Raw genomic sequence first — 23,179 nt, 5'->3', positions numbered from 1 at the left:
TTGACCTGGGTGGTTCTTCCTATCCCAGGGATAGGCTTTTCTTCCAAGACTTGAGGCTGTTAGGGATCGTAACTGACTGAGGAGCTTTAGGATTGCCTGGAGTCCTGTTCTTCCTGTGACAGGTGCCAATTAAACTCTCAATCTGAGGGGCACCTGCTCTTGGCCTAAACTTAGTGGTCAGAGCTCCCCAGAGCTCGCGGGATATCTGAAGCCCAAGGGCAAAACTAAGCGGTTACTGAGAGGGAAGGGAAGGCAGAAGAGCCTTGCTGCTGTTAATTCCGGTTTATTTCCTGAGCGTGCCACCAACTCCACCGACTTAGCAGAGATCTGACTGGGATCAGGAACCGGGTGAGCCCTACTCGGGGGTTCTTGGCATCTCAGAGCCCACACCTTGTCTCTGGAGCCCCCTTGGCTCTGAGGCGGAAATAGGTCTCATTTTCGCTCGCCTAGGGCTGCATCTGGGAAAGGCCTCGCCGAGCTGGGGGCCGCGCTGGGGGTGGGGCCTAGAAGAGGGGCGGGTGCTTCCGGCCGCGCCTTCACCGCCGGATCAGAGGATAAATTTCCAGCCCAGCCCCTGTAAAGCGTTTCCACTCAGCACGGAAACCAGCCCCATGACCATGATCCTGGGTTACTGGGACATCCGCGGAGTGAGCTGGGGTCACCAAGGCGGGAAGGATGGAGGCCGGCAGGGTAGGGAGGGTTGCGGGTGGGAAATGCTGTGCAATGGGGATTGATTTCACTAGAATATTCCTCTTCAGAGCTTGGTAGAGCCAAGCCCAAAGTCCTATCCCTTTGCCCTTTTTTTCTCAAGCGGGGCTTGTGCGCGGGAGTGTGGGTGGGGATTGGTGTTGAGGTTGTGGGAACATAGAAAGTCAGGCAGTTAGGACCTGACATCTCCTCTCCCTCTGGCCTCTCTCAGTTGGCCCACGCCATCCGCCTGCTCCTGGAGTACACAGACTCAAACTATGAGGAAAAGAAGTACACGATGGGGGACGGTAATGGCATCCTTGTCATGTCCTGACTTCTGCCCAACTCATGCTGATTTGGTGCCAAGCATCGCATGTTCTGACCCCTGTTGTTCACGTCCGACGCCCTCCCCTCCAGCACGCCCAGCTGGACCAGGGACCTGCCCCTTCCCGAACCCTTTAGGATGCCACTGGCCTCCAAGGAAGGATATGAGAGCCCACAGCTGGGTCCTGTATCAGCCGTTGGCACAGGCTCCCCTTAGTGCTTACCTAAACCCTTTGTAAGGATTACTCACCTAGTTTCAAGAAGTTTGTAAGTTGGTTTTTCCCCTCAAAGCTCCATGTGAGACTTGGTTCAGATTCCAGATCCACCAGTTCAGGGGGGTCTTGCCTCTACTTCTTGCTGGGTCCCCCTAGAAAGGAGGGTTGGATTCCTAGGAGGTTGTTTCACTGCATCTTCTTTTTCTCAGCTCCCAACTATGACAGAAGCCAGTGGCTGGATGAAAAATTCAAGCTGGGCCTGGACTTCCCCAATGTAGGTGCAGGGGCTGGGGTGCTGGGAGGGGGAGTGGACAGTGTCTCCATCCATCTCCTTTCCTGGCTTAGAGGTTTCAGGAACAGGTGCCTTCTGTTCTGTCTCTCAGCTTCCTGGTTCTGTTTTCTGCCTTTCCATGATGTTCTGTGTCCCAACTCATCCCTTCATTTTACAACATATCATTTAGTGTCTGCTGGAGAAGGAAATGGCCCCCACTCCAGTACTCTTGCCTGGAAAATCCCATGGATGGAGGAGCCTGGTAGGTTGCAGTCCATGGGGTTGGTAAGAGTTGGACACGACTGAGTGACTTCACTTTCACTTTTCATTTTCATGCATTGGAAAAGGAAATGGCAGCCCACTCCAGTGTTCTTGCCTGGAGAATCCCAGGGACGGGGGAGCCCGGTGGGCTGCTGTCTATGGGGTCGCACAGAGTCGGACACGACTGAAGCGACTTAGCAGCAGCAGCATTTAGTGTCTGCAGTGGGCCAGGGTCTGTGAGTGCCAGGTTTCATCTCTGCTCTTACTCAAGGGAGAAGATGCAGGTGGCCCAAGTGACCAGGCCTTGTTCTTCCAGCTGCCCTACTTAATTGATGGGACTCACAAGCTAACCCAGAGCAATGCCATCCTTCGCCACATTGCTCGCAAGCACAACATGTGTGAGTGGGCATGGGGTTGGGGGCAGGGGCACAGGTGGCCATGCCCTGGGCTGGACTGGGGTGGGATGCTGAGGGTGAGTCTCTGTTTTGTGGCCACAGGTGGGGAGACAGAAGAGGAGAATATTCGAGTGGACTTATTGGAGAACCAGGTTATGGATGTCCGCTTGCACATGGCCAGGATCTGCTACAGCCCTGACTTTGTGAGTCCTTTCACATTGAACTGGACAGGGTTTGAAACGCTGGACACAGTCCTCTACACTGGAGAATCTTAGGAAAGACTCCAGCTTCCTCTGGGTGGAAATTCACTTCCTAGACAGGTGTTTACATTGTTAACCCAGTGTCTCCTCCTCAGCATCTCTGACATAAACACAGGTGCTGGGCAGGCAGCCCGGGGTCAGACTTTATTCCTCTGCCTCTTCTTTCAGCCTCTCAGATTCTCTCCAACTGTCCAGAAACTGCTCAGGCATCTACACCGTTTCTGACTCCCAAACTTGAATGTAGGACGTTTTTCCTAGTCATTCTACTGTTTATGGGCCTGAGGTCTGAGGACCGAGCTCCGCCAGGTCTCACAGCACTGCTGGTCTGACCCAGGGCAGGTGTCTGGAGCTGAGTGGTGACACGTTCAGGAACAGTGTGGTTTTGCCCTTTGTCGTCCCATCGCCTCTCGCAGATGGGAGGTGGTACCCATAGGAGTCTGATGAAGACAAGTGGATTGAATTGCAGCCTGGGCACTGCCCCAGGTGCAGTCAGGGGACATGGCTGCTCACCTGACAGCTGGGATCAGACACAGGCCTGGGAGGCCTGCTGTCTGCCAGGGAGTCTGTCTGAAGGCAGTGACAGCTGTTTTGTGTCTCAGGAGAAACTGAAACCTGGTTACTTGAAGGAAATTCCTGGAAGGATGAAGCTCTTCTCAGTTTTTCTGGGGAAGAGGTGTTGGTTTGCAGGGAACAAGGTAAGGGGGATGGCTTTTGGGGAGGGAGAGCTGTCATTTTTCCCCAGGTTGAGAGTTTGATGCACATTCCTGCTTTGTCTTCCTGCAGCTCACCTATGTGGATTTCCTGGCTTATGACATCCTTGATTTGCAACGCATATTTGAGCCCAGGTGCCTGGATGAATTCCCAAACCTGAAAGATTTCCTCACCCGTTTTGAGGTCATTCCCATGATCCCCCTAGTATTTATGTCTCTTCCCTCACCTTTCCCTGATGCTTTCCTGGGTGTATGCATGCTAAGTTGCTTCAGTTGTGTCCAACTCTTTGTGACCCTACAAACTGTAGCCTGCCAGGCTCCTCTGTCCATGGGATTATCCAGGCAAGAATACCGGAGTGGGTTGCTATGCCCTCCTCCAGGGGATCTTCCCAGTCCAAAGATCGAACCTGCATCTCTTTCATCTCCTGCATTGGTAGATGAGTTCTTTATCACTAATGCCACCTGGGAAGCTTGGATGATTCCCTAGTTGGAGCTACAATGAAGAATAGCATTTATGGAGAACTTGGTTTATGCCAGAATCTCTGCTCAGCAATGACATATATTGTGTCAAATTTAATGTTTATAACATTACTACACAGTAGAAAAATTATCCTCTGCATTTTACAGATAAGGAGTCAACCTGAAAGGACAAGTAGTTTCTGCAGGTCACAGAACCAGAGCAGGCTGTGCTGGGCTCCCAGTCAGAGCGTCTGACTTCCATGGGCAGCATCAGTGGCTCCTCGTTTCCTGTAGGAAAAAGAAACCTCAGGTCCCTTTCATGACTGTGTTGACAGCTCTGGAAAGTGTGGAGGAAGCAGAACCTTCAGGAGATGGTATGCAGCTGGCATTAGTAGAGTGAGACACAGTAGGATTGATATCAAGGACTAAAAAGACAGACAGTATTTTCTCCTCATCTCCAAAGGGCTTTGCAGCAATTGAGTCTCTGCCTGTTGTTCTGAGATTCTCAGAGCTGTAGTTGGTGGCTTCCCTGGTGACTCAGATGGTAAAAAATCTGCCTGCACTGTGGGAGACCCCGGTTGGATCCCTTAGTTGGGAAGATACCCTGGAGAAGGGAATGGCTACCCACTTCAGTATTCTTGCCTGGAGAATTCCATGGACAGAGGAGCCTGTGGGGGGCTACAGTCTGTGGGGTCCCAAAGAGTCAGATATGACTGAGTGACTAACATAACATTTCTGCTAACATAATATAGATGTCCTGTGCAAGGATTTTATCTTGACTTCTCATTTGGTGGGCACTTTCCTTGCCTCCTCATCTCCCATCCTGTCTTCCTTCCCGTTACTCCAGATTCTGTCTGAAAGATGAGTTAGTATTTTCATTTTAAGTCACATTCACTGATCTAATCCTCTCCCCTGTATGAGACACTGTGTCAGGCACAGTGGGATACAGAAGTCACACAGTCCTGGTGCCCTGCGTCTGGGGCTCAGTGCAGCTGGAGAACTATAGGAGGCCTGAGCTGTGTGGTGTGGGTGGAGCCACCTTAGGGCTGGAGGTACACAGCCTGACCTCACCTCCCAGCTCATCATTCACCCAACTGGAGAGCAACAGAGTCTGCTTTGGGACGGATATGGAATTTGAAGCTCTTGTCCAAGAGGTTTTTCAGGCTACAATCTGTTTTGTATGCCCACGTCTGTAATGAAATTTGCTTTCTCAGCTAGTTCTCATCAGCTCTGGTTCTGGTCCAAGGCTTGTCACCTTGAGGATTTTGCAAGAGCTGGGGTGACTGCCCAGCAGGGAGGATGGGGACAGATGTGGCCTGCAGTGTGGCCTGTTGGGCCCTGGGCTGTGGGGCACAGGCAGCCCTAGATCTTGGAGTCCTGGGAACTGTTGGGCACTGTCTGTCTTGGGAAGATGGTGCACAGGTACACCTGAGTGTTGCTGCCTGGCTGGCTGTAGCAGGACTGAGGATGAAGTAGGTTGAGGCCCAGTGAGAGTGGGCTCAGGTCCCAGTCCAGGCAATTGGTCTGTGTCTTTTAAGTGGAAAAACTAGAGTCTGGCCTAGACTAGTCTTAGTGCTTCAACCCTCCTATCATGTTTCATCCATGTTTTCCTGAATAATTGGGTGAAATGTGGTCTCTTCTGCAAGTTGGTTGGGTACTTTCTGAGCACTTTTGTTTTGCTAGGACCTATCTCTCTGTGGAAACCCTTGCAACTAGGAGCCTTTTCTGAGAAAGAGAATAATTTTGGAGAATGAGAAGAACAAATACTCTTATGACCAGTTGTCAATTGGAAAAAACCCTCACAACTTAAGAACAGTGTCGTTGTTCAGTTGCTCAGTTGTGTCTGACTCTTTGCAGTCCCATGAACTGCTACACACCAGGCCTCCCTGTCCTTCACCATCTCCTAGAATTTGCTCGAACTCATGTCCATTGAGTCGATGATGCCATCCAACCTTCTCATCCTCTGTTGCCCTGTTCTCTTGCCCTCAGTCTTTCCCAGCATCAGGGTCTTTTCCAATGAGTCAGTTCTTCCTATCAGGTGGCCAAAGTATTGGATCTTCAGCTTAAGCATCAGTCCTTCCAATGAGTACTGCAGGTTGATTTCCTTTAGGATTGACTGGTTTGATCTCCTTGCAGGTCAAGGGACTCTCAAGAGTCTTCTCCAGCACCACAGTTCAAAAACATCAATTCTTTGGTGATGAACCTTCTTTATGGTCCAATTCTCACATCCATATATGACTACTGGAAAAACCATAGCTTTGACCAAACAGACCTTTGTTGGCAAAGTGATGTCTCTGTTTTTTAATATGCTGTCTAGGTTTATCATAGCTTTCTTTCCAAGGAGCAAGTGAAAGTGAAAGTCACTCAGTTGTGTCTGACTCTTTGTGACCCCATGGACTATAGCCTGCCAGGCTCCTTTGTCCATAAAATTATCTAGGCAAGAATACTGGAGTGGGTAGCCTTTCCCTTCTCCAAGGAATCTTCCCAACCCAGGAATGGAACCCAGGTCTCCCACATTAGGTGAATTCTTTACCGTCTGAGCCACCAGGGAAGCCCTTCAAGGAGCAAACATCTTCTAATTTCATGGCTTCAGTCACCGTATACAGTGATTTTGGAGCCCAGGAAAGTAAAATCTGTCACTGCTTCCACTTTTTCCCATTCTATTTGCCATGAAGCAATGAAACTGGATGCCATGGTCTTATTTTTTTGAATGTTGAGTTTCAAGCCAGCTTTTTCACTCTCTTTTTCACCCTCATCAAGAGGCTCTTTAGTTCCTCTTCACTTTCTACCATTAGAGTGGCATCATCTGCTTATCTGAGGTTGCTGATGTTTCTCCCGGCAGTCTTGATTCCATCTTGTCATTCATCCAGGCCAGCATTTCTCATGATGTACTCTGCATGTAAGTTAAGTAAGCAGGCTGACAGTATGTAGTCTTGTCTTACTCCTCTCCCAATTTTGAATCAGTCTGTTGTTCGATCTAAGGTTCTAACTTTCCTATACAGGTTTCTCAGGTGATAGATAAGTGGTCTAGTATTGCCATTTCTTTAAGAATTTTCCACAGTTTGTTGTGATCCACACAGTCAATGAAGCAGAAGTGGATGTCCATCTGGAACCCTCTTGCTTTTTCCATGGTCCAACAAATGTTGGCAGTTTGATCTCTGCCTTTTCTAGACAGCTTTTACATCTGGAAGTTCTTGGTTCACGTACTGTTGAAGCCTAGCATGAAGGATTTTGAGCATAACCTTGCTAGTATGTGAAATAAGTGCAATTGTACAGTAGTTTGAACATTCTTTGGCATTGCCCTATTTGGGGATTGGAATGAAAACTGACCTCTTCCAGTCTTGTGGCCACTGATCAGTTTCCCAAATTTATTGACATATTGCACTTTAACAGCATCATCTTTAAGGGTTTTCAATAGCTCAGGTGGAAGTCTGTCACCTCCATTAGCTTTGTTTGTAGTAAAGTTTCCTAAGGCCCACTTGACTTCACACTCCAGGATGTCTGGTTCTAGGTGAGTGGCCACACCATTGTGGTTATCTGGGTCATTAAAACCTTTTTTTGTGTAGTTCTTCAGTGTGTTCTTGCCACCTCTTCTTAATCTCTTCTGCTTCTGTTATGTCCTTACTGTTTCTGTCTTTTATTGTGCCCTTCCTTGCATGAAATGTTTCCTTGATCTCTCCAATTTTCTTGAAGAGATCTCTAGTCTTTCCCATTCTATTGTTTTCCTTTACTTTGCATTGTTCATTTAAGAAGGCCTTATGTCATTTAATAGATCTTGCTATTCTCTAGAACTCTGCAATCAGTTGAGTATATCTGTCCCTTTCTCCTTTGCCTTTCACTTCTCCTTTTTCCTCAGCTATTTGTAAAATCTCCTCAGACAACCACTTTGCCTCCTTGCATTTCTTTTTCTTTCAGATGATTTTGGTCACTGCCTCTTGTCCAATGTTATGAACCGCCATCTATGTTCTTCAGGCACTCTGTCTACCAGACCTAATCTTTTGAATCTATTAATCACCTCCACTGTATAATTATCAGGGAATGGATTTAGGTGCTACCTGAATGGCCTAGTGGGTTCCCCTACATTCTTCAATTTAAGCCTAAATTTTGCAATAAGGAGCTGATGGTCTGAGCCACAGTAAGCTCCAAGTTTTGTTTTTACTAACTGTGTAGAGCTTCTCCATCTTTGACTGCAAAGAACATAATCAGTCTGATTTTGGTATTGGCCATCTGGTGATGTCCTTGTGTAGAGTTGTCTCTTGGTTTGTTAGAAAAGGGTGTTTACTATGACCAGCTTGTTCTCTTGAGAAAACTCTATTAGCCTTTGCCCTGCTTCATTTATGTACTCCAAGGTCTAACTTGCCTGTTATTCCAGGTATCTCTTGACTTCATAGTTTTCTATTCCAATTCCTGATGATGAGAAAAGACCGTTTTGTTTTGATGTTAGTTCTAGAAGGTGTTGTAGGTCTTCACAGAACTAATCAACTTCAGCTTCTTTGGCATCAGTGGTGGGGGCATAGATTTGGATTAGTGTGATATTGAATGGTTTGTCTTGGAAACGAACCAAAATCATTCTGTCGTTTTTGAGATTGCACCCAAGTACTGCATTTTGGAGTCTTGTGGACTATAAGGGCTATTCCATTTCTTCTAAGGGATTCTTCGCCACAGTAGTAGACATAATGGTCATCTGAACTAAATTCTCCCTTTTCCATCCATTTTGTTTCACCGATTCCTAAGATGATGTTTCATCTTGCCATCTCTTGATTGACCATAACCAATTTACCTTGATTCATGGACCTATCGTTCCTGGTTCCTATGCAGTATTATTCTTAAAAGCATCAGACTTTGCTTTTACCACCAGATACATCCAAAACTGAGCATTGTTTCTGCTTTGGCCCAGCCACTTCATTCTTTCTGGAGCTTATGCATCTTAACCATCTAGGGACCATGTATCCAAAACACAGAAAGTTTCATCTTGTTTTTTCCCATCCTGAATTCCCTTGCAGGCACTATTGGTGGGCAACTGCCCTGCGGGTCACTTAACTGTTTGGGTAAGTGGATGATGAGTGAGCCTCCTTGTTTTCAGCTATGGGGAAGGGGGTGCAGCAGAGAGACTCAGAATGGAGACGGAGACCAAGCAGGCTACATTCTAGCCATATTACTTATGTGCAGTGTGATCATGAGGGAGGTGCTAATCTTCTGAGTGCCTCAGTTTCCCTTCTATATGTAGCACCTAATACAGTATAGAGTCTCTGTACGTGGTGATTCTGGATGTCAGATGAATTACAGGAAACTGGAAAAGTTAACTTCCCAGAGCTGGGGACCCCAGAAGACTATCTTTTGCCCCAATATTTGACTCCCACATGGAAGGGCTGTACCCCAGGTCCTACACTTGGGGAGAGCTGCCTGGGTTCCAGTGGGGCAGCAGACCTGAGGCCTGGTGTTCTTTTTCCCACCCTCAGGGCCTGAAGAAGATCTCCGCCTACATGAAGTCCAGCCGCTTCCTCCCAGGCCCTCTGTTCATGAAGCTTGCCGTGTGGGGCAACAAGTAGTGCCCGCAACCGGGAGATGGGCGTGAGGAGCCAGTGCCTTGGAGACCAGGTGGACCTCCTGCCCGCAGAACCATCTGTCTTCTTCTTTTTCCTTCTGTTCACTCTAGATGGCTTCTTGGCCCCCTTATCCCCCTCCCACACCCCTTTCCATCCCTACTTTAAAGATTCAGTTTCCCACTATTTTTGAGCCAAGTTCCTCCCCACCCCACATTATCCCTCCTGCCTTAAAGCCACCCAGACTATCCTTCCCTTCCATGATGACTTCTGCTGTGAGCAGCCCAGCCAGGCCCCTGGCCCACGGGGCTCTGCTCTGAGCTCCCAGCGCTGCCCTGAAGACCAGACCTGGCCTGGTGTGCAGTCCATGCTTCCCAGTATGGTTCCTGCCCAGCCTGACTGATGCCCAATAAAGCCTTAATCACACCTGCTGTGTCTTATCTTATTCTCTCGGGGCTTCCTGGAGTCATGACTGACTGTGTTGGGTGTGTGTGGGTGTCTATTTTTCCTAGTGTTGTCCACTGCAGGGCTCCATGGATGGGTATGGATGTGTGGTGGGGTGGGGTGGGGTAGACTGTTGGGATGAGTAGGTTATATGATTGCTTGTTCATTTCTATCTACACTTCATGTACCTCTGTTCCTTAGCATCAGATCTCTGCAGAAGGGGAGCCCTTCTATGTCTTGTTCCCTATTTAATTCAACATTCATGGGATACCTCCTGTCAGCTTGCAGTATTGCGAAATGTGGTCTCTTCTTTATGTTGCCTGGCCACTTTCTGAGCCCTTTTGTTTTGCTAGGCATTTTCCCTCTGTGGGCAAACCCTGTGAACTAGGAGCCTTCTCTGTGTCATGGTTCAGGGGACTCTTGGGTGCTGGGGAAGGAGTCTGAATAGTCTACTGATGGTGTGGGATTCTGGTGGATTTGCTTCTGTCACCCTTTCCTGGAAGCTTACCCTGCTTTAGATACCCTTCATCTGTGTTCTTACAACATGCATGTGTGTGTGCATACATGCTAAGTTGCTTCAGTTGTGTCCAACTGTTTGCAACCCTGTGGATCTAGCCTGCCAGGATTCTTTGTCCATGGGATTCTCCAGGCAAGGATTCTGGAGTGGGTTGCTATTCCATTCTCCAGGGGATCTTCCCGACCCTGGGATCAAACCTGAGTCTCCTGTGCCCCCTGCATTGACAGGCTGATTCACTACCACTGAGCCACCTGGGAAGCTCTATTTTTAAATACGTTTTTGTAGTATACAAACTTTGTGTATTAACTTACAAAATTTATTTGTTTTTTAAAGTTCCTCTCACTAATTACCTATATCCACTACTTTGTAATAGCCTTTCAACAAGGAAAAGAAACCACAGTCTAACCTATGTCCTATTCTCCTAATTTTGAAATAAACTTCTGCCTGCAAAGACGAAAGTTGGCAGGTAGGACATTATTCTTGTGCAGATTATACCTCAGATCACAGATCATAGAGTGACATCAAAAGACACTGAGCCCTCACACTACTATATATAAGATGGATTCCCAGTAAGGAGGTACTGTGCAGTGCAGGGAACTCTACTCAATATTCTGTGATAATCTATATGAGAAGAGGATCTGAAAAAGGGTGAACATCTGTATATGTATAACTGAATCACTTTGTTGTAGACCTGAAAATAACACACCATTGTAAATCAACTATAATTCAATATAATTTTTTTAAAGATACAAATCACTCTCTTAAAATCACATTGGGTCAGGAGGCAGGATGAGGGCTGTAATCTGTGGATCTAGGCAGCTGAGGGTGTGTGGGGCCACTCTGACTCTGGTCCTGTGTGGAGTTGTATAGGCTGTCAACCCTCTATGGACCCCCGCCCGAGCCACACACTCAGAGGACTGGTCACCCCTGGGTCACTTTCCCACCACACTCCCCATCACTGTCTCATCAATGTGAGAGACATGGAGCTGTCTGTCAGGACATCTCTAGAGCTGCACCTGGGTACCCTCTCTGCTGTGTGTGGATCTGGATTTAGATTCACAAGTGAGGCCATAAACTACTTGATTAATTTATGTTGTATCTTTATTTTTAGGCACATGATGAGGGATGGGTCCTACACAGTCCCTGAAAGGAGCACAGGGAAACCACATTTCCTTTCTCTGCCTCCTCAACTCTTTCTATGGCACCGATGGTCTGTTCTGGAAGACCACAGCTATCATGGGTTATATTAATAAGTCATGGGGGAGCGTTAGGACTGCCTGGGGTTCTCATCTTCCTGTAACACGGGCCGATTTAATGTTATAATTCAGGCTTGTTTCCCAAGGGCACTGGCAACTCCACCGGTTTGCTGACGTCGCCCTGGGGTCGGAAACCAGGAGAGCCCGACCTCGGCGACCTTGATCTCTAGGTGCCCAGAGATTGGCTTCCAAAGGAATCTGCTGAGAGACAGAGTAGACCCTGCTCTGCCGGCCGGGGGCTGAGTCAGGGGCTGGGCTGGGGGCGGGGCCGAGAAGAGGGGCGGGTGCTTCCGGGCCCACTTTCTCCCGGATTCAGAAGTTTCAAGCCCAACTGCACTGGAGCTTCTCCTCTCTGAGCGTCATAACCTGCACCATGCCCATGATCCTGGGTTACTGGGACATCCGAGGGGTGAGCTGGGGTCCCCCAGGGCGGGGAAGGTGGAGGCGGGTAGGGAAATGCTGCGCCCCCACTGGGAAAATGCTGCAAAGCTGAGTCCGGTTCAAACCAGAAACTTCCACAGGACTTGCTGCAGCGGAGCCCCTCTCCCCTCAGCCTGATCATCTTATCTGGGTGTTGGCATGTGTGTGTGTGTGTGGCGTGGGTGGGCTGGTGCAGGTGATGGTGCTAAGGGAGTTGGAGGTGTGGAAGTGACCTGGAACAGTGAGAGTTTTGCAGTCAAGACTGACGTCTGCCCTCTGTCCCACCGTCTCTCCCAGCTGGCCCATGCCATCCGCCTTCTCCTGGAGTACACAGACACAAACTATGAGGAGAGGCAGTACTCGGTAGGAGATGGTAATGAAATCCTTCTTCTATTCTAACTTCTGCTCAACTCATATTGATTTGTTGCCAAGCAACCCATGTTCTGGCCTTGTTGCTCCCATCCCTTAAACTCCACCAGCTGGAAAAGAGACTTGCCCCTTCCCAAACCCTTTGGGGGTGCAGCTGTCCTCCAAAGCAGGACATGAGAGCCCCTTGGGCTCTGCTTAGTGCTTGCATTAGCTCTCTGTAAGCCTCATCTCAGGGAGGTTCCAAATCCTTCTACGTGTGCTTTCCCCTAAAGATCCATGTGAGATTAGAATCCAGTTCAGAATCCGTATCCACCAGTTCAGGGGGGTCTTGCCTCTGATTCCTTGGTCGGTCCCCCCGGGAAGGAGGGTTGGATTCCTGGGAGGTTGTTTCACTGCATCTTCTTTCTCTCAGCTCCTGACTATGACAGAAGCCAGTGGCTGAATGAAAAATTCAAGCTGGGCCTGGACTTCCCCAATGTAGGTGCCAGGGTTGGGGTGCTGGGAGGGGGAGTGGACAGTGTCTCCATCCATCTCCTTTCCTGGCTTAGAGGTTTCAGGAACAGGTGCCTTCTGCTCTGTCTCTCAGCTTCCTGGTTCTCTCCCTTGCCCTTCCATGATACTCTGTCCCAGCTCATCCCTCCATTTTGCAGCATATTATTTAGTGCCCACCACAGTATTTAGGCTCTGTGAATGCCAGATTTCATCTCTGCCCTTTGGTCAATGGAGGGAGTACAGGGGAGTCTGGTGGCCCAAATAACCAGACCCTGTTATTCTTCCAGCTGCCCTACTTAATCGATGGGACTCACAAGCTCACCCAGAGCAACGCCATCCTTCGGTACATCGCTCGCAAGCACAACATGTGTGAGTGGGTCTGGGATTGGGGGCAGGGGTGCAGGTCATCATGCCCTGGGCTAGGCTGGAGGGGATACTGAGGTTGAGTCTCTGTTTGTGGCCACAGGTGGGGAGACAGAGGAGGAGATGATTCGTGTGGACATTTTGGAGAACCAGGTTATGGATGTCCGCTTTGCCATGGCCAGGATCTGCTACAGCCCTGACTTTGTGAGTCCTCTCACTTGGGGGAACAGGGTGTGAGATGCTTGTCGTGATCTCATCTACTGGTCTTTTAGATTTTTACTTCCTTAGAGCTACTTATCCACCAAGACATTTTCTTGGAAACTCTGATTCAGTTCCCACCAGTCTTAAGAAGAGTCCAGCTTCTCCTGGATGGAAATTCACTTCCTAGACAGGATATTTTCCTCCTTACCCCAGCACCTCCTCTCCACATGTAAGGCCTAAACACATGTGTCCAGTGGGCAGCCCAGGGTTAGACTTTCTTCCTCTCCCTCCTTCCTTTCAGCTTCCAGTTCTCTCCAGCTGTCCAGAAACTGCTCAGGCGTCCACACCATTCCCATCTCCCACACTGGAATGTAGGACTTCTTTCCTAGTCATTTTAGCGTTAATCACCTGAGGTCTGAGGCCCAAGCTCCGCCAGGTCTCACAGCACTGCTGGTCTGACCCAGGGCAGGTGTCTGGAGCTGAGTGGTGACAGGTCCAGGAGCAGTGTGTTTTGCCCTTTGCCTTCCCATTGCTTCTCACAGATGGGAGATGGTTCCCATAGGAGTCGAGTGAACACAGGTGGGTTGAATTGGCCCTGGACCCTGACTCACGTACAGTCAAGGGACATGACTGCTCACCTGACAGCTGGGATCAGGCACAGCCCTGGGAGGACTGCTCTCTGCCGGGAGGACTGCTCTCTGCCGGGAGGACTGCTCTCTGCCAGGGAGTCTGTGTGTGAGGCTGGTGACAGCTGTTTGTGTCTCAGGAGAAACTGAAGCCCGGTTTCTTGAAGGAGATCCCTGAAAAAATCAAGCTGTTCTCAGAGTTTCTGGGGAAGAGGCCTTGGTTTGCAGGGGACAAGGTAAGTTGGACAGCTTTGCGGGCGGGATAACTGTCATTTTCCCCAGGTTCAGAGTTCAGTCCGCATTCATGCTTTGTCTTCCTGCAGCTCACCTATGTGGATTTCCTGGTTTACGACGTCCTTGACATGCACCGCATATTTGAGCCCAAGTGCCTGGACGCATTCCCAAACCTGAAGGACTTCATTTCTCGTTTTGAGGTGATTCCCCTGAACCCCTTGTATTTTCATCTTTCTTCTCTCTCTTATTCTCCCTGATTTCCTAGTTGGGACTACAGTGAAGACTAGCATTTATGGAGAATTTTGTTTACCAGAATCTCTCCTCAGTTGCTGACGTGTATTGTGTCACATTTAATCTTTATAACATTCCTACATGTGGAACAATTATCCTCTCCATTTTACAGATAAGGAATTAAGCTGAAAGGATAAGTAATTTCTGAAGGTCACACAACCAGTACAGGCTGTGCTGGGCTCCTGTCAGACTGTCTGGCTTCTATGGGCAGCAGTCAGTGGCTCTCCATCTCCTGTATTGAAATGAAAAGCTCAGGTCCTTTTATTGTCTGGGTTCACAGTTCTGGAAAGTGTGTAGGAAGCAGAATATTCAGGAGATGGTATGCAGCTGGCATTAGTAGAATGAGACACAGTAGGAATGATATCAAGTACTAAAAACACAGACAATATATTCTCCTGATCTCCAAAGGGCTCTGCAGCAATTGAGCCTCCACCTGTTGTTCTGAGATTGTCAGATCTGTAGTTGGTACTGGGATTTGGGTACATACAGAGGTGTCCTGTGCAAGGATTTCATCTTGACACCTCTTATGGTGGGCAGTTCCTTTACCCCTCATCTCCAGTCCCTTTTTCCTTCATGTTAACTCCAGATTCCATCTCAGAGATGCAATAGTACATTCATTTTAAGTCACATTCACTGATCTGATCCTCTTCCCTGTATGAGACACTGTGTCAGGCACAAGTGGGATACAGAAGTCATGAAGTCCTGGCGCCCAGCCTCTTGGGCTCAGTGCAGCTGGAGAACTATAGGAACCTTGAGCTGTGTGGTGTGGGTGGAGCCACCTTGATTCTGGAGGAGCACAGCCTGAACTCACCTCCCAGCTCATCATTCACCCAACTGGAGAGCAACAGAGTCTGCTTTGTGACAGATACGGGAATTTGAAGCTGTTGTCCAATCGGTGTTTTGGCCTACAATCTGTTTTGTATTCCTACTCCCCATCATGAAATTTGCTTTCTCAGCTAGTTCTCATCAGCTCTGGTTTTGGTCCAAGGCTTGTTGCCTTGAGAATTTTGCAAGAGCTGGGGTGACTGCCCAGCAGGCAGGATGGGGACAGATGTGGCCTGCGGTGTGGCCTGTTGGGCCCTGGGCTGTGGGGCACAGGCAGCCCTAGATCTTGGAGTCCTGGGAGCTCTTGGGCACTGTCTGTCTTGGGAAAATGGTGCACAGGTACACCTGAGTGTCTCACTGTTTGGTTGGCTGTAGCAGGACTGACACAGTAGGCTGAGGCCAAGTGAGAGTGGACTCAGGTCCCATGCCAGGCAGTTGGTCTGTGTCTTTTAAGTGGAATAATTAGAGTCTGGCCTGAGCTAGTCTTACTGCTCCACACCCTCCTATCATGTTTGATCCATGTTTTGCTGAGTAATAGGGTGAAATGTGGTCTCTTCTTTATGTTGCCTGGCCACTTTCTGAGCCCTTTTGCTTTGCTAGGCCTTCATCCCTCTGTGGGCAAACCCTGTGAACTAGGAGCCTTTTCTGAGGAAGAGATTATTTTTTGCTTGATGAGAGGAACAAATACTCCTATGATGAGAGGTCAATGGAGAAACATTTGACACCACTTAAGAACAGTGAGTTTTGACTTTACTTGGAGACCTTCAATTTTGTTTGGAACCCAGGAGACAGCTTCTCATAGAGCTCTGAAGATGTAGGGTAGGAGACAGTAGGTATATGAATTTTTGGCTGGGATATACATATAGTCAAGCATGCATCTTGGTAAAAGATTAATGCTAATTATTGAAAAACAAACATCTCAAGTTAATGATCTTAGTGCTTTTCTCTGTGTGGGAAGATGGGTAAATCTGGAGTCATGAAAATTCTTTTTTTGAGATGCTTCCTAACTCTCTGGGGCCCCACTGTCTAAAACACAGAATGTTTCATCCTGGTTTTCTTCATCCTGAAATCTCAGGGTGGATTGTCTGTGGTTGACTGCAGTAGATTGAAGCATACCCCTTTCTATACCAGTTAGGAGGGAATATCTTCAGGCTTTTTACTGTTCATGGCAATGATATAAGATTTGCATTCATTCTTTTATTTTCATAAATTTTAAAAAGTTATTGATTTATTTTTGGCTGGGCTGGGTCTTCGTTGCTGGGCCTGGGCTTTCTCTAGTTGCAGGGAGCTTGGTCTACTTTCTTGTCGTGGTGCTCCGGCTTCTAATGCAGTGGCTTTTCTTGTTGCAGAGCACCGGATTCTAGGCACCTGAGGTTCAGTACTTGTGGCTCTCAGGCTGTAGAGCATAGGCTCAGTTGCCCCAGGGCATGTGAAATCTTCCCAGACCAGGGATTGTACCCATGTCCCCTGTTTTGGCAGGCAGATTCTTAACCACTGGACCGCCAGGGAAGTCCTTCATTCTTGACAAATCCTTTAAAAGGCTGTAAATTAGATTTTGGGTGAAGGAGCCTTTCCAATTGGTTGAATTTAAAAACACCTCTTTTCCGTTATTTTTTCCCTTTGGTGTTAGATTCTATCTTATTAAGTTAATCAGGCTTAATCTCAGGTCATTGTGTGCTATATTTACATATCTGACATGAAGAGATTTTTTAAAATATATAATTTTTTTGGCTACAATGGTGTTAGTTGTGTCATGTGGGGTCTTCCACTGTGGTACTCAGGCTTCTTCTATTTGTGGTGCGTGGGCGCCAGAGCACATGGGCTCCGTAGTTGTGGTGTGCGGGCGGAGTTGCCCCAGGGCATATGGGATCTTAGTTCCTTGACCAGGGATTGAACTGCCTTCACTGCACTGGAAGGCAGATTCCTAACAACTGGACCACCAGGGAGGTCCCCTGATATGTGGAGATTTGCAAGACAAACACAGTTGCTTTCAATTCCCTGAAGAACTGGGCTGCTACCTAAATGATATCAAAAGATTGATTTGACCAACTACCTTTTTTTTAAATTTTGTTTTTTTATATCAGTAGGAAAATTTCCAACTAAACTGGAAATTAAAAGATCTATTCTAGATCTATTCTAGAACTTTAGGGATCAGTGTATTGTGTCTTCAAATGTTTGCAGAAGGCCCTCTTTCTGAGTGCACAAGTCAAACTCAGACCAGTTTACCCTTGGTCAAAACCAAAACCAACCAACCAACCAAACAAAACCCCCAAACCAAACTCCAATATTGCTTTTATTAGGCCCTGAATATTAGACTGCAATTTTAACCTTGTGGTGTGTGGGCTCAGGTAACCCTGTTGGTTTCCTCTGTTATATTTAATTAACATTGCCTGAGAAGCAGATTATATGCGGTGTCTTATGCCAGGCAGGGGAGCATTCCCCAGTGAGACATGTTTGTATATCCCCACAGTATAATCTGGAGAAGGCAATGGCACCCCACTCCAGTACTCCTGCCTGGAAAATCCCATGGATGGAGGAGCCTGGTAGGCTGCAGTCCATGGGGTCGCTAAGAGTCGGACACGACTGAGCGACTTCACTTTCACTTTTCACTTTCATGCATTGGAGAAGGAAATGGCAACCCACTCCAGTGTTCTTGCCTGGAGAATCACAGGGACGGGTGGGCTGCCGTCTCTGGGGTTGCACAAAGTCGGACACGACTGAAGCGACTTAGCAGCAGCAGCAGCACAGTATAATCAGGTAAAAGAGATATAACCATCTTACATAAACCCTGTTCAAATATACCACTTTTTAGTATGTTACTGAGTCCAAGTTTAGACTGCTTGCTGCACAACAGGCCAATCATCTGAGAGACGAGGTACAGACTGAGAGGATGGCAGACTAATGTCTCAAAATAACCATCTTATCAGGGTCTGGATGCCAGGTTCTTTTATAGAACAGAGATGGGGGAGGTGAGGAAGTAAAGTAAAAAGTCATTAATCTTGCAAATATCTCCTGGAATTGTCAGCCTTGGGGAGGGGATATGTTAATTTTTTCCTTCCTGTAGCCATCCAAAGGTGGACAGGTCCTGAATAAGGGCACTTTGGTTTAACATTCAGGCAGAGGGTCAGGGTTCCCCAAGGCAGGCCATTATGTATGGAGGGTATGCTTTTAGTGAACAAAAGCAATGGGAAGCAAAGTTTAAAGTAAAAGAAACAGATCTGGACTTCTCTGTTGGTATAGTGGATAAGAATCTGCCTGCCAATGCAGGGGACATGGGTTCAATCCTTGTTCTGGGAAGATTCCACATGATGCAGAGCAACTAAGCCTGCACCACAACTAATGAGCCTGGTTCTAGGGCCTGAAAGCCACAGCTACTAGTCTATGTGCTGCAACCACCTACTGGAGCCCACGCACCTAGAGTCTGTGCACCACCACAAGAGAAGCTACTGCAATGAGAAGACTGCATCATAATGAAGAGTAGCCCTCGCTGGCTGGAACTAGAGAAAGCCCAGGCTCATAATGAAGACCCAGTGCAGCCAAAAAAAAAAGATACAAATCTTAAAAAAAAGAAACAGATCCAACATGGAGGCAGCAAACGTTCATCTCAATTCTATCAACTATTAGTATTTTGCCTTTAACCATAGCCCTTCTAAGGATCCTGTTAACAAGTCTTGGTCTTATAAGGAGTCCCAGAAACTTTCCTTTTTATTCCCTGGCCATTTTACCCAGTTCTGTCCCCAGTGAGGGGTTGAGCCAAAGGACCCAGGCTTCTTTCGTCAATCTTTATTGGATTGTTTGGCATATTGCCCTGAGCAATTGCTGGTGAATTTTTCTACTTTCTTGCCTTTAAAATTTTCCTACACTGGGGTAAATAGAGTGGATTTGTTTGGGTCTCTTTAACATTTAAGGGGACTGATAAGGGGTCTTTTTGGCTTGTCCAAAACATCTTTTTTGGTAGTGCTGTATCAAAATCTTTAATTTTATGCCATCAAAGTCTGTTTCATTTATCATACCTCTTAATAGCCATCTAAATATTTTCATCCTATTGGGACTAGTCCCTTTAAAATTTCTACTTTGTAGGAAGAACTCGCTTGACTTTCCCCTCAGCTTTTAACTATTCCCTTGTTAATTAACCTAATTAACTTTAGTTATTCTTTTGTTTTTATTAGCATCTGTAAGATCCATTGAGGGGAAGCTGAGACCATAAATAAAGCTCTAGGAACAATTTTTGTTGGTTGGTTGATGGGTTTGAAACTAAGAAAGTTCTTAAGGTTAGCCACCATTATATATCTGTGTATCCACCCTTTAGTTTGATTTTTCCATAGGGACCAGCTAAACAACTGTTTTCAATGAGAGATCTCTAAAAATTTACCAATTTAGTAGGTTTCCCAGTTTAAAGGATCCATTGTTAGAATTCTTAGTTATAATTCAAACCAACAAGAGGCAAGAGGAATCCGCATAAGAGAGTGCAAAGGATGCTGCCTTCTCAAGAACCAGGACGTTTACTCACAAATATAGTCTAAGAAAGGAAAGGCCTTTGTTGTGCAGGGAGACACAAGGAGGGTTGAAACAACAAAGACCCTTTATGAAGTGGGACCTCTAATGACACATTGAGCTAATGCTAGCATAGCTGGACAAAAAGACTCTTGGAATCACAGTCTATGCAACTCGCTGCCAGCCATACACCGTATGTGTACCTTCACGATTAGAGAGACTAAGCTTTCAAAGTGCACTGGAAGATGCCTAAGAAGATGAGGTAGAACTTTTATGTCTCAAAGCTAGAGGGAGATGATGCAAGTTCTTCCTAAAAGGACTTTTGTTTCCTTAAGGTCAGAATTTGAAAACAAAACTTTTTTTGGCCAAAGTAATCCCAATTTTACCAGGCCTTCTAAATCATTCAGTCTGTTTGATTTTAAAACCCATTCCTCTAGCTGTGTACACAAAAATCCCCTAATTTTGAGTGTCAAAGAACCCTATTTTGACCATTTTTAGGATGAGATCTCCTTTGGTATAGTTTCCCCAATTAAGTAAGTATTTGCAAGTGTAAACTCCATATGTAACGTACCTGAACCTGCCTGTAGTGTCAGTCTTAGGTTGGCAATCTGTCACCCCTCTTTCTTTTGTTTATAAAGCTTTGTTTCCCATTTCGCAGTATGTCTGTCAGGGTAAATTTCTTTTGATAAGTGTGTCTGATGGGCCCTTCTGCTATTTGTGAGCTTAACTCTGCTTGTTGTCACCTGTAGTCATTTCAGGTCTTTGATATGTCTCAGACAGTCTGAAAACATCGTGGGCATTGGGAACACAGGTTGGCCAAACCTTTTGTGTGTGTCCCTGGATGAGCAAGTTTCTTTAAAAAGTGGGATTCCCTATGGGATTGCTGTGTGGTATGAGGACTTGCCTCCACCACTCCTGCAAGTTTCTCAATTGCCTGAAAAAGCCTTGCTTGGCCAGGAGGAGCTCTGTCCCTTATCTATGGAGCTAAGAGATCTCATGTGGTATCTATGCTATATTCCGGCCAACTCTGGTAAATTAGTCAATCCAAGGAAGGACACCAGCCAGTCCCTGACCTACGCACCCAACCTGAACCTTCCCACCCAACCTGAACCTTCCCATTGTCTCAGCTGGGTACTTTCTCAGTATCTCTAAAATGAGATGACAGGAAGCTTTTTCATGTACCACTAAAGAAAACTCAGGATTGTCAACCAAGATGGTAAATCTGAGATCATGAGAGATTCGCCTAAATTCATATGATCACATACAGAGGTGGACCGGCACAAGGGGCCTTGCTGGTACCAAGGTTCCAGCTCCTTGTAAGGTTCCAATACCAGTAAGAAGTCTCATTTGAACTCCTTTGTGGTCACTATAACTGTCCACTGGAAACAAAGCCCATACAATGTAAGAGCAGTGAGTTTCCCTTTTATTTGGAGACCTGTATGCTACGATACACCCTCTCAGATATCTCAGATATCTCTGGGAAACTGTTTTCAGGAGGTGGAGGAGGAGGTCTGGGAAATAGGAGTAATCAATTATACATCTTGGTAAAGATTACTGCTAATTACCAAAAGCTAGGGATCTCAAGTTACTGATTTTAGTGCTTTACTCTGTGTAGAAAATGATACAAACCTAGGTTGATTAGAGTGCTTCTTGAGATGCATCTTAACTGTCTAGGGACTGTGTATCCAAAACAGAGAATGTTTCATCTGTTTTTTTCCCACCCTGACTTCCCCTATGGGCACACTGTTGGTGGGCAACTGCCAGGACTGGTCACTTAACTGTTCGTATAAGCGGATGATGAGTGAGTCTCCTTGGTTTTTTTTTTTTTTTTTCAGCTGTGAGGAAGGGGGTGCAGCAGAGAGACCTCAGAATTGAGAGGGAGAGCAAGCAGGCTGCATTCTAGCCATATTACTTATGTGCCGTGTGAGCATGAGGGAGGTGCTTATCCTCTGTGTGCCTCAGTCTCCCATCTGATAAATGGTCTCAGTAGAACCCATCTTGCAGGGCAGTCATTTAGGGATTCTGAACCTATGTCATCATCTCCAGCAACAAGCCCTGGGTAGGGTCTCCAAATGTCCTGTTTTATCAAAATATCACTTGAATTACAGATAATTGGAAGAGTTAACTTTCCAGAGTTGGGAACGCCAGGACGATGGTATTTTGTCCCAATATTTGACTCCACATGGAAGGGCTATATCTAGGTTCCAAACTTAGGGAGACCTGCATGAACCATAGTGGGGCAGCAGACCTGAAGCCTGACCTTTTTCCCACCCTCAGGGCCTGAAGAAGATCTCTGCCTACATGAAGTCCAGCCGCTTCCTCCCAGGCCCTCTGTTCATGAAGCTTGCCGTGTGGGGCAACAAGTAGTGCCCGCAACCAGGAGATGGGCGTGAGGAGCCAGTGCCTTGGAGACCAAGTGGACCTTCCTGCCCGTGGAACCATCTGTCTTTTTCTTTCTCCTTCTGTTCACTCTAGATGCTTCCTTGGCCCCCTTATCTTCCTCCCACCACCCCCCCCCCTTTCCAGCCATCCTTTATTTTAGTTTCCCACTTTTTTTTTCTTTTTTTTTTTTTTTTTAGCAAAGGTCCTCCCCCACCCGACATTATCCCTCCTGCACTAAAGCCACCCAGACTATCCTTCCCTTCCATGGTTGCTTCTGCTGTGAGGAGCCCAGCCAGATCCCTGGCCCATGGAGCTTTGTTCTGAGCTGCCAGTATTGCCCTGAAGACCAGACTTGGCCTGGTGTGAAGTCTGTGCTTCCCAGTGTGGTTCCTGCCCAGCCTGTCTGATCCCCAGTAAAGCTTTATCACACCTGCTGTGTCTTGTCTTATTCCTCCTGGCTTCCTGGAGTCATGACCAACTATGTCGGGTGTGTGGTGGTGTCCATTTTCCCTTCTGTTGTGCTCTGCAGGGCCGCATGGATGGGCGTGTGTGTGTGTGTGTGTGTGTGTGTGTGTGGTGTGAGGTTGGGCACAGGTGAGATTATACTATTGCTTGTTCATTTCTATCTCCACTTCATGCACCTCTGTTTCTTAGCATGAGGTGTCTACAGAAGCGAGGCTTCTGTGCCTGGTTTCCTCTTTAATTCAGCATTCACGGGCTGCCTCCTTTCAGCTTGTAGTATGTGTAGCTGTGTTATGGTTCAGGGGGCTCTTGGGTGCTGGGGAGGTCTGAGTAGTCTACTAATGGTGTGGGATCCTGGTGGATTCACTTCTGTCACCTTCTCCTGGAAGTTTTCTCTGCTTTAGATACTCTTCATCTGTGTTCTTACAACATATATCAATAACATTTGCTTCCAGTGTATTATAATCATTGTTTAACTTGTTCTTTCTCTAACTTGGTCATAAAGACATTGAGGAGAGAATCCATTTCTTATTTGACTTTATATCTCACATCTATTATACTGCCTTGCACACAGTAAATGTTTGATAATGGTTAGAAACGTGAAAGAAGTATCTCTAGTTAAAACCCTGGGAAACTCTACAGCCATTTTATGGATTTAGGGCTCCGCATATAGGTACC

General features: G+C 47.0%; 2 protein-coding genes across 5 annotated transcripts; both read left to right on the top strand.

Moving 5' to 3' along the window:
• Positions 1–529: 529 nt before the first annotated feature.
• On the top strand, positions 530–9,551 carry LOC102397766 (glutathione S-transferase Mu 1-like). 3 transcript variants are annotated; one of them, XM_025288138.3, is made up of 8 exons: positions 530–647; positions 920–995; positions 1,436–1,500; positions 2,075–2,156; positions 2,256–2,356; positions 3,013–3,108; positions 3,197–3,307; positions 9,042–9,551. In XM_025288138.3, exons 1-8 carry the CDS (start codon positions 612–614, stop codon positions 9,129–9,131), a joined length of 657 nt encoding a protein of 218 aa, XP_025143923.1. In that variant the 5' UTR covers positions 530–611; the 3' UTR covers positions 9,132–9,551. The 3 variants fall into 3 exon arrangements, with proteins under 3 accessions (XP_025143923.1, XP_044800516.1, XP_044800517.1); XM_044944581.2 differs by having other exon boundaries at positions 554–690; positions 2,030–2,156; XM_044944582.2 differs by lacking the exon at positions 3,197–3,307 and having other exon boundaries at positions 565–647.
• Positions 9,552–11,591: 2,040 nt separating this feature from the next.
• Positions 11,592–22,473, top strand: LOC102396303 (glutathione S-transferase Mu 1). Of its 2 annotated transcripts, XM_006064976.4 has the most exons (8): positions 11,592–11,751; positions 12,060–12,135; positions 12,544–12,608; positions 12,911–12,992; positions 13,090–13,190; positions 13,954–14,049; positions 14,137–14,247; positions 21,935–22,473. In XM_006064976.4, exons 1-8 carry the CDS (start codon positions 11,716–11,718, stop codon positions 22,022–22,024), a joined length of 657 nt encoding a protein of 218 aa, XP_006065038.2. In that variant the 5' UTR covers positions 11,592–11,715; the 3' UTR covers positions 22,025–22,473. The 2 variants fall into 2 exon arrangements, with proteins under 2 accessions (XP_006065038.2, XP_025143925.2); XM_025288140.3 differs by lacking the exon at positions 13,954–14,049.
• The last annotated feature ends 706 nt before the right edge of the window (positions 22,474–23,179 follow it).

The sequence above is a fragment of the Bubalus bubalis genome, chromosome 6 (assembly GCF_019923935.1).
Source record: "Bubalus bubalis isolate 160015118507 breed Murrah chromosome 6, NDDB_SH_1, whole genome shotgun sequence".
Taxonomy (NCBI): Eukaryota; Metazoa; Chordata; class Mammalia; order Artiodactyla; family Bovidae; genus Bubalus; species Bubalus bubalis.
The sequence above is the reverse complement of the archived record's forward strand: the minus strand, read 5'-3'. Positions and strand labels throughout refer to the sequence as shown.

Excerpts from the sequence above, each read along its gene's own strand:
- LOC102397766 (XM_044944581.2), top strand. Across the intron at positions 2,357-3,012 it reads TCTGCTACAGCCCTGACTTT|GAGAAACTGAAACCTGGTTA; the intron begins GTGAGTCCTTTC and ends TTTGTGTCTCAG. Across the intron at positions 3,308-9,041 it reads ATTTCCTCACCCGTTTTGAG|GGCCTGAAGAAGATCTCCGC; the intron begins GTCATTCCCATG and ends TCCCACCCTCAG.
- LOC102396303 (XM_006064976.4), top strand. The coding sequence starts at position 11,716 with ATGCCCATGATCCTGGGTTACTGGGACATCCGAGGG. Across the intron at positions 11,752-12,059 it reads GTTACTGGGACATCCGAGGG|CTGGCCCATGCCATCCGCCT; the intron begins GTGAGCTGGGGT and ends CGTCTCTCCCAG. Across the intron at positions 14,050-14,136 it reads CTTGGTTTGCAGGGGACAAG|CTCACCTATGTGGATTTCCT; the intron begins GTAAGTTGGACA and ends GTCTTCCTGCAG.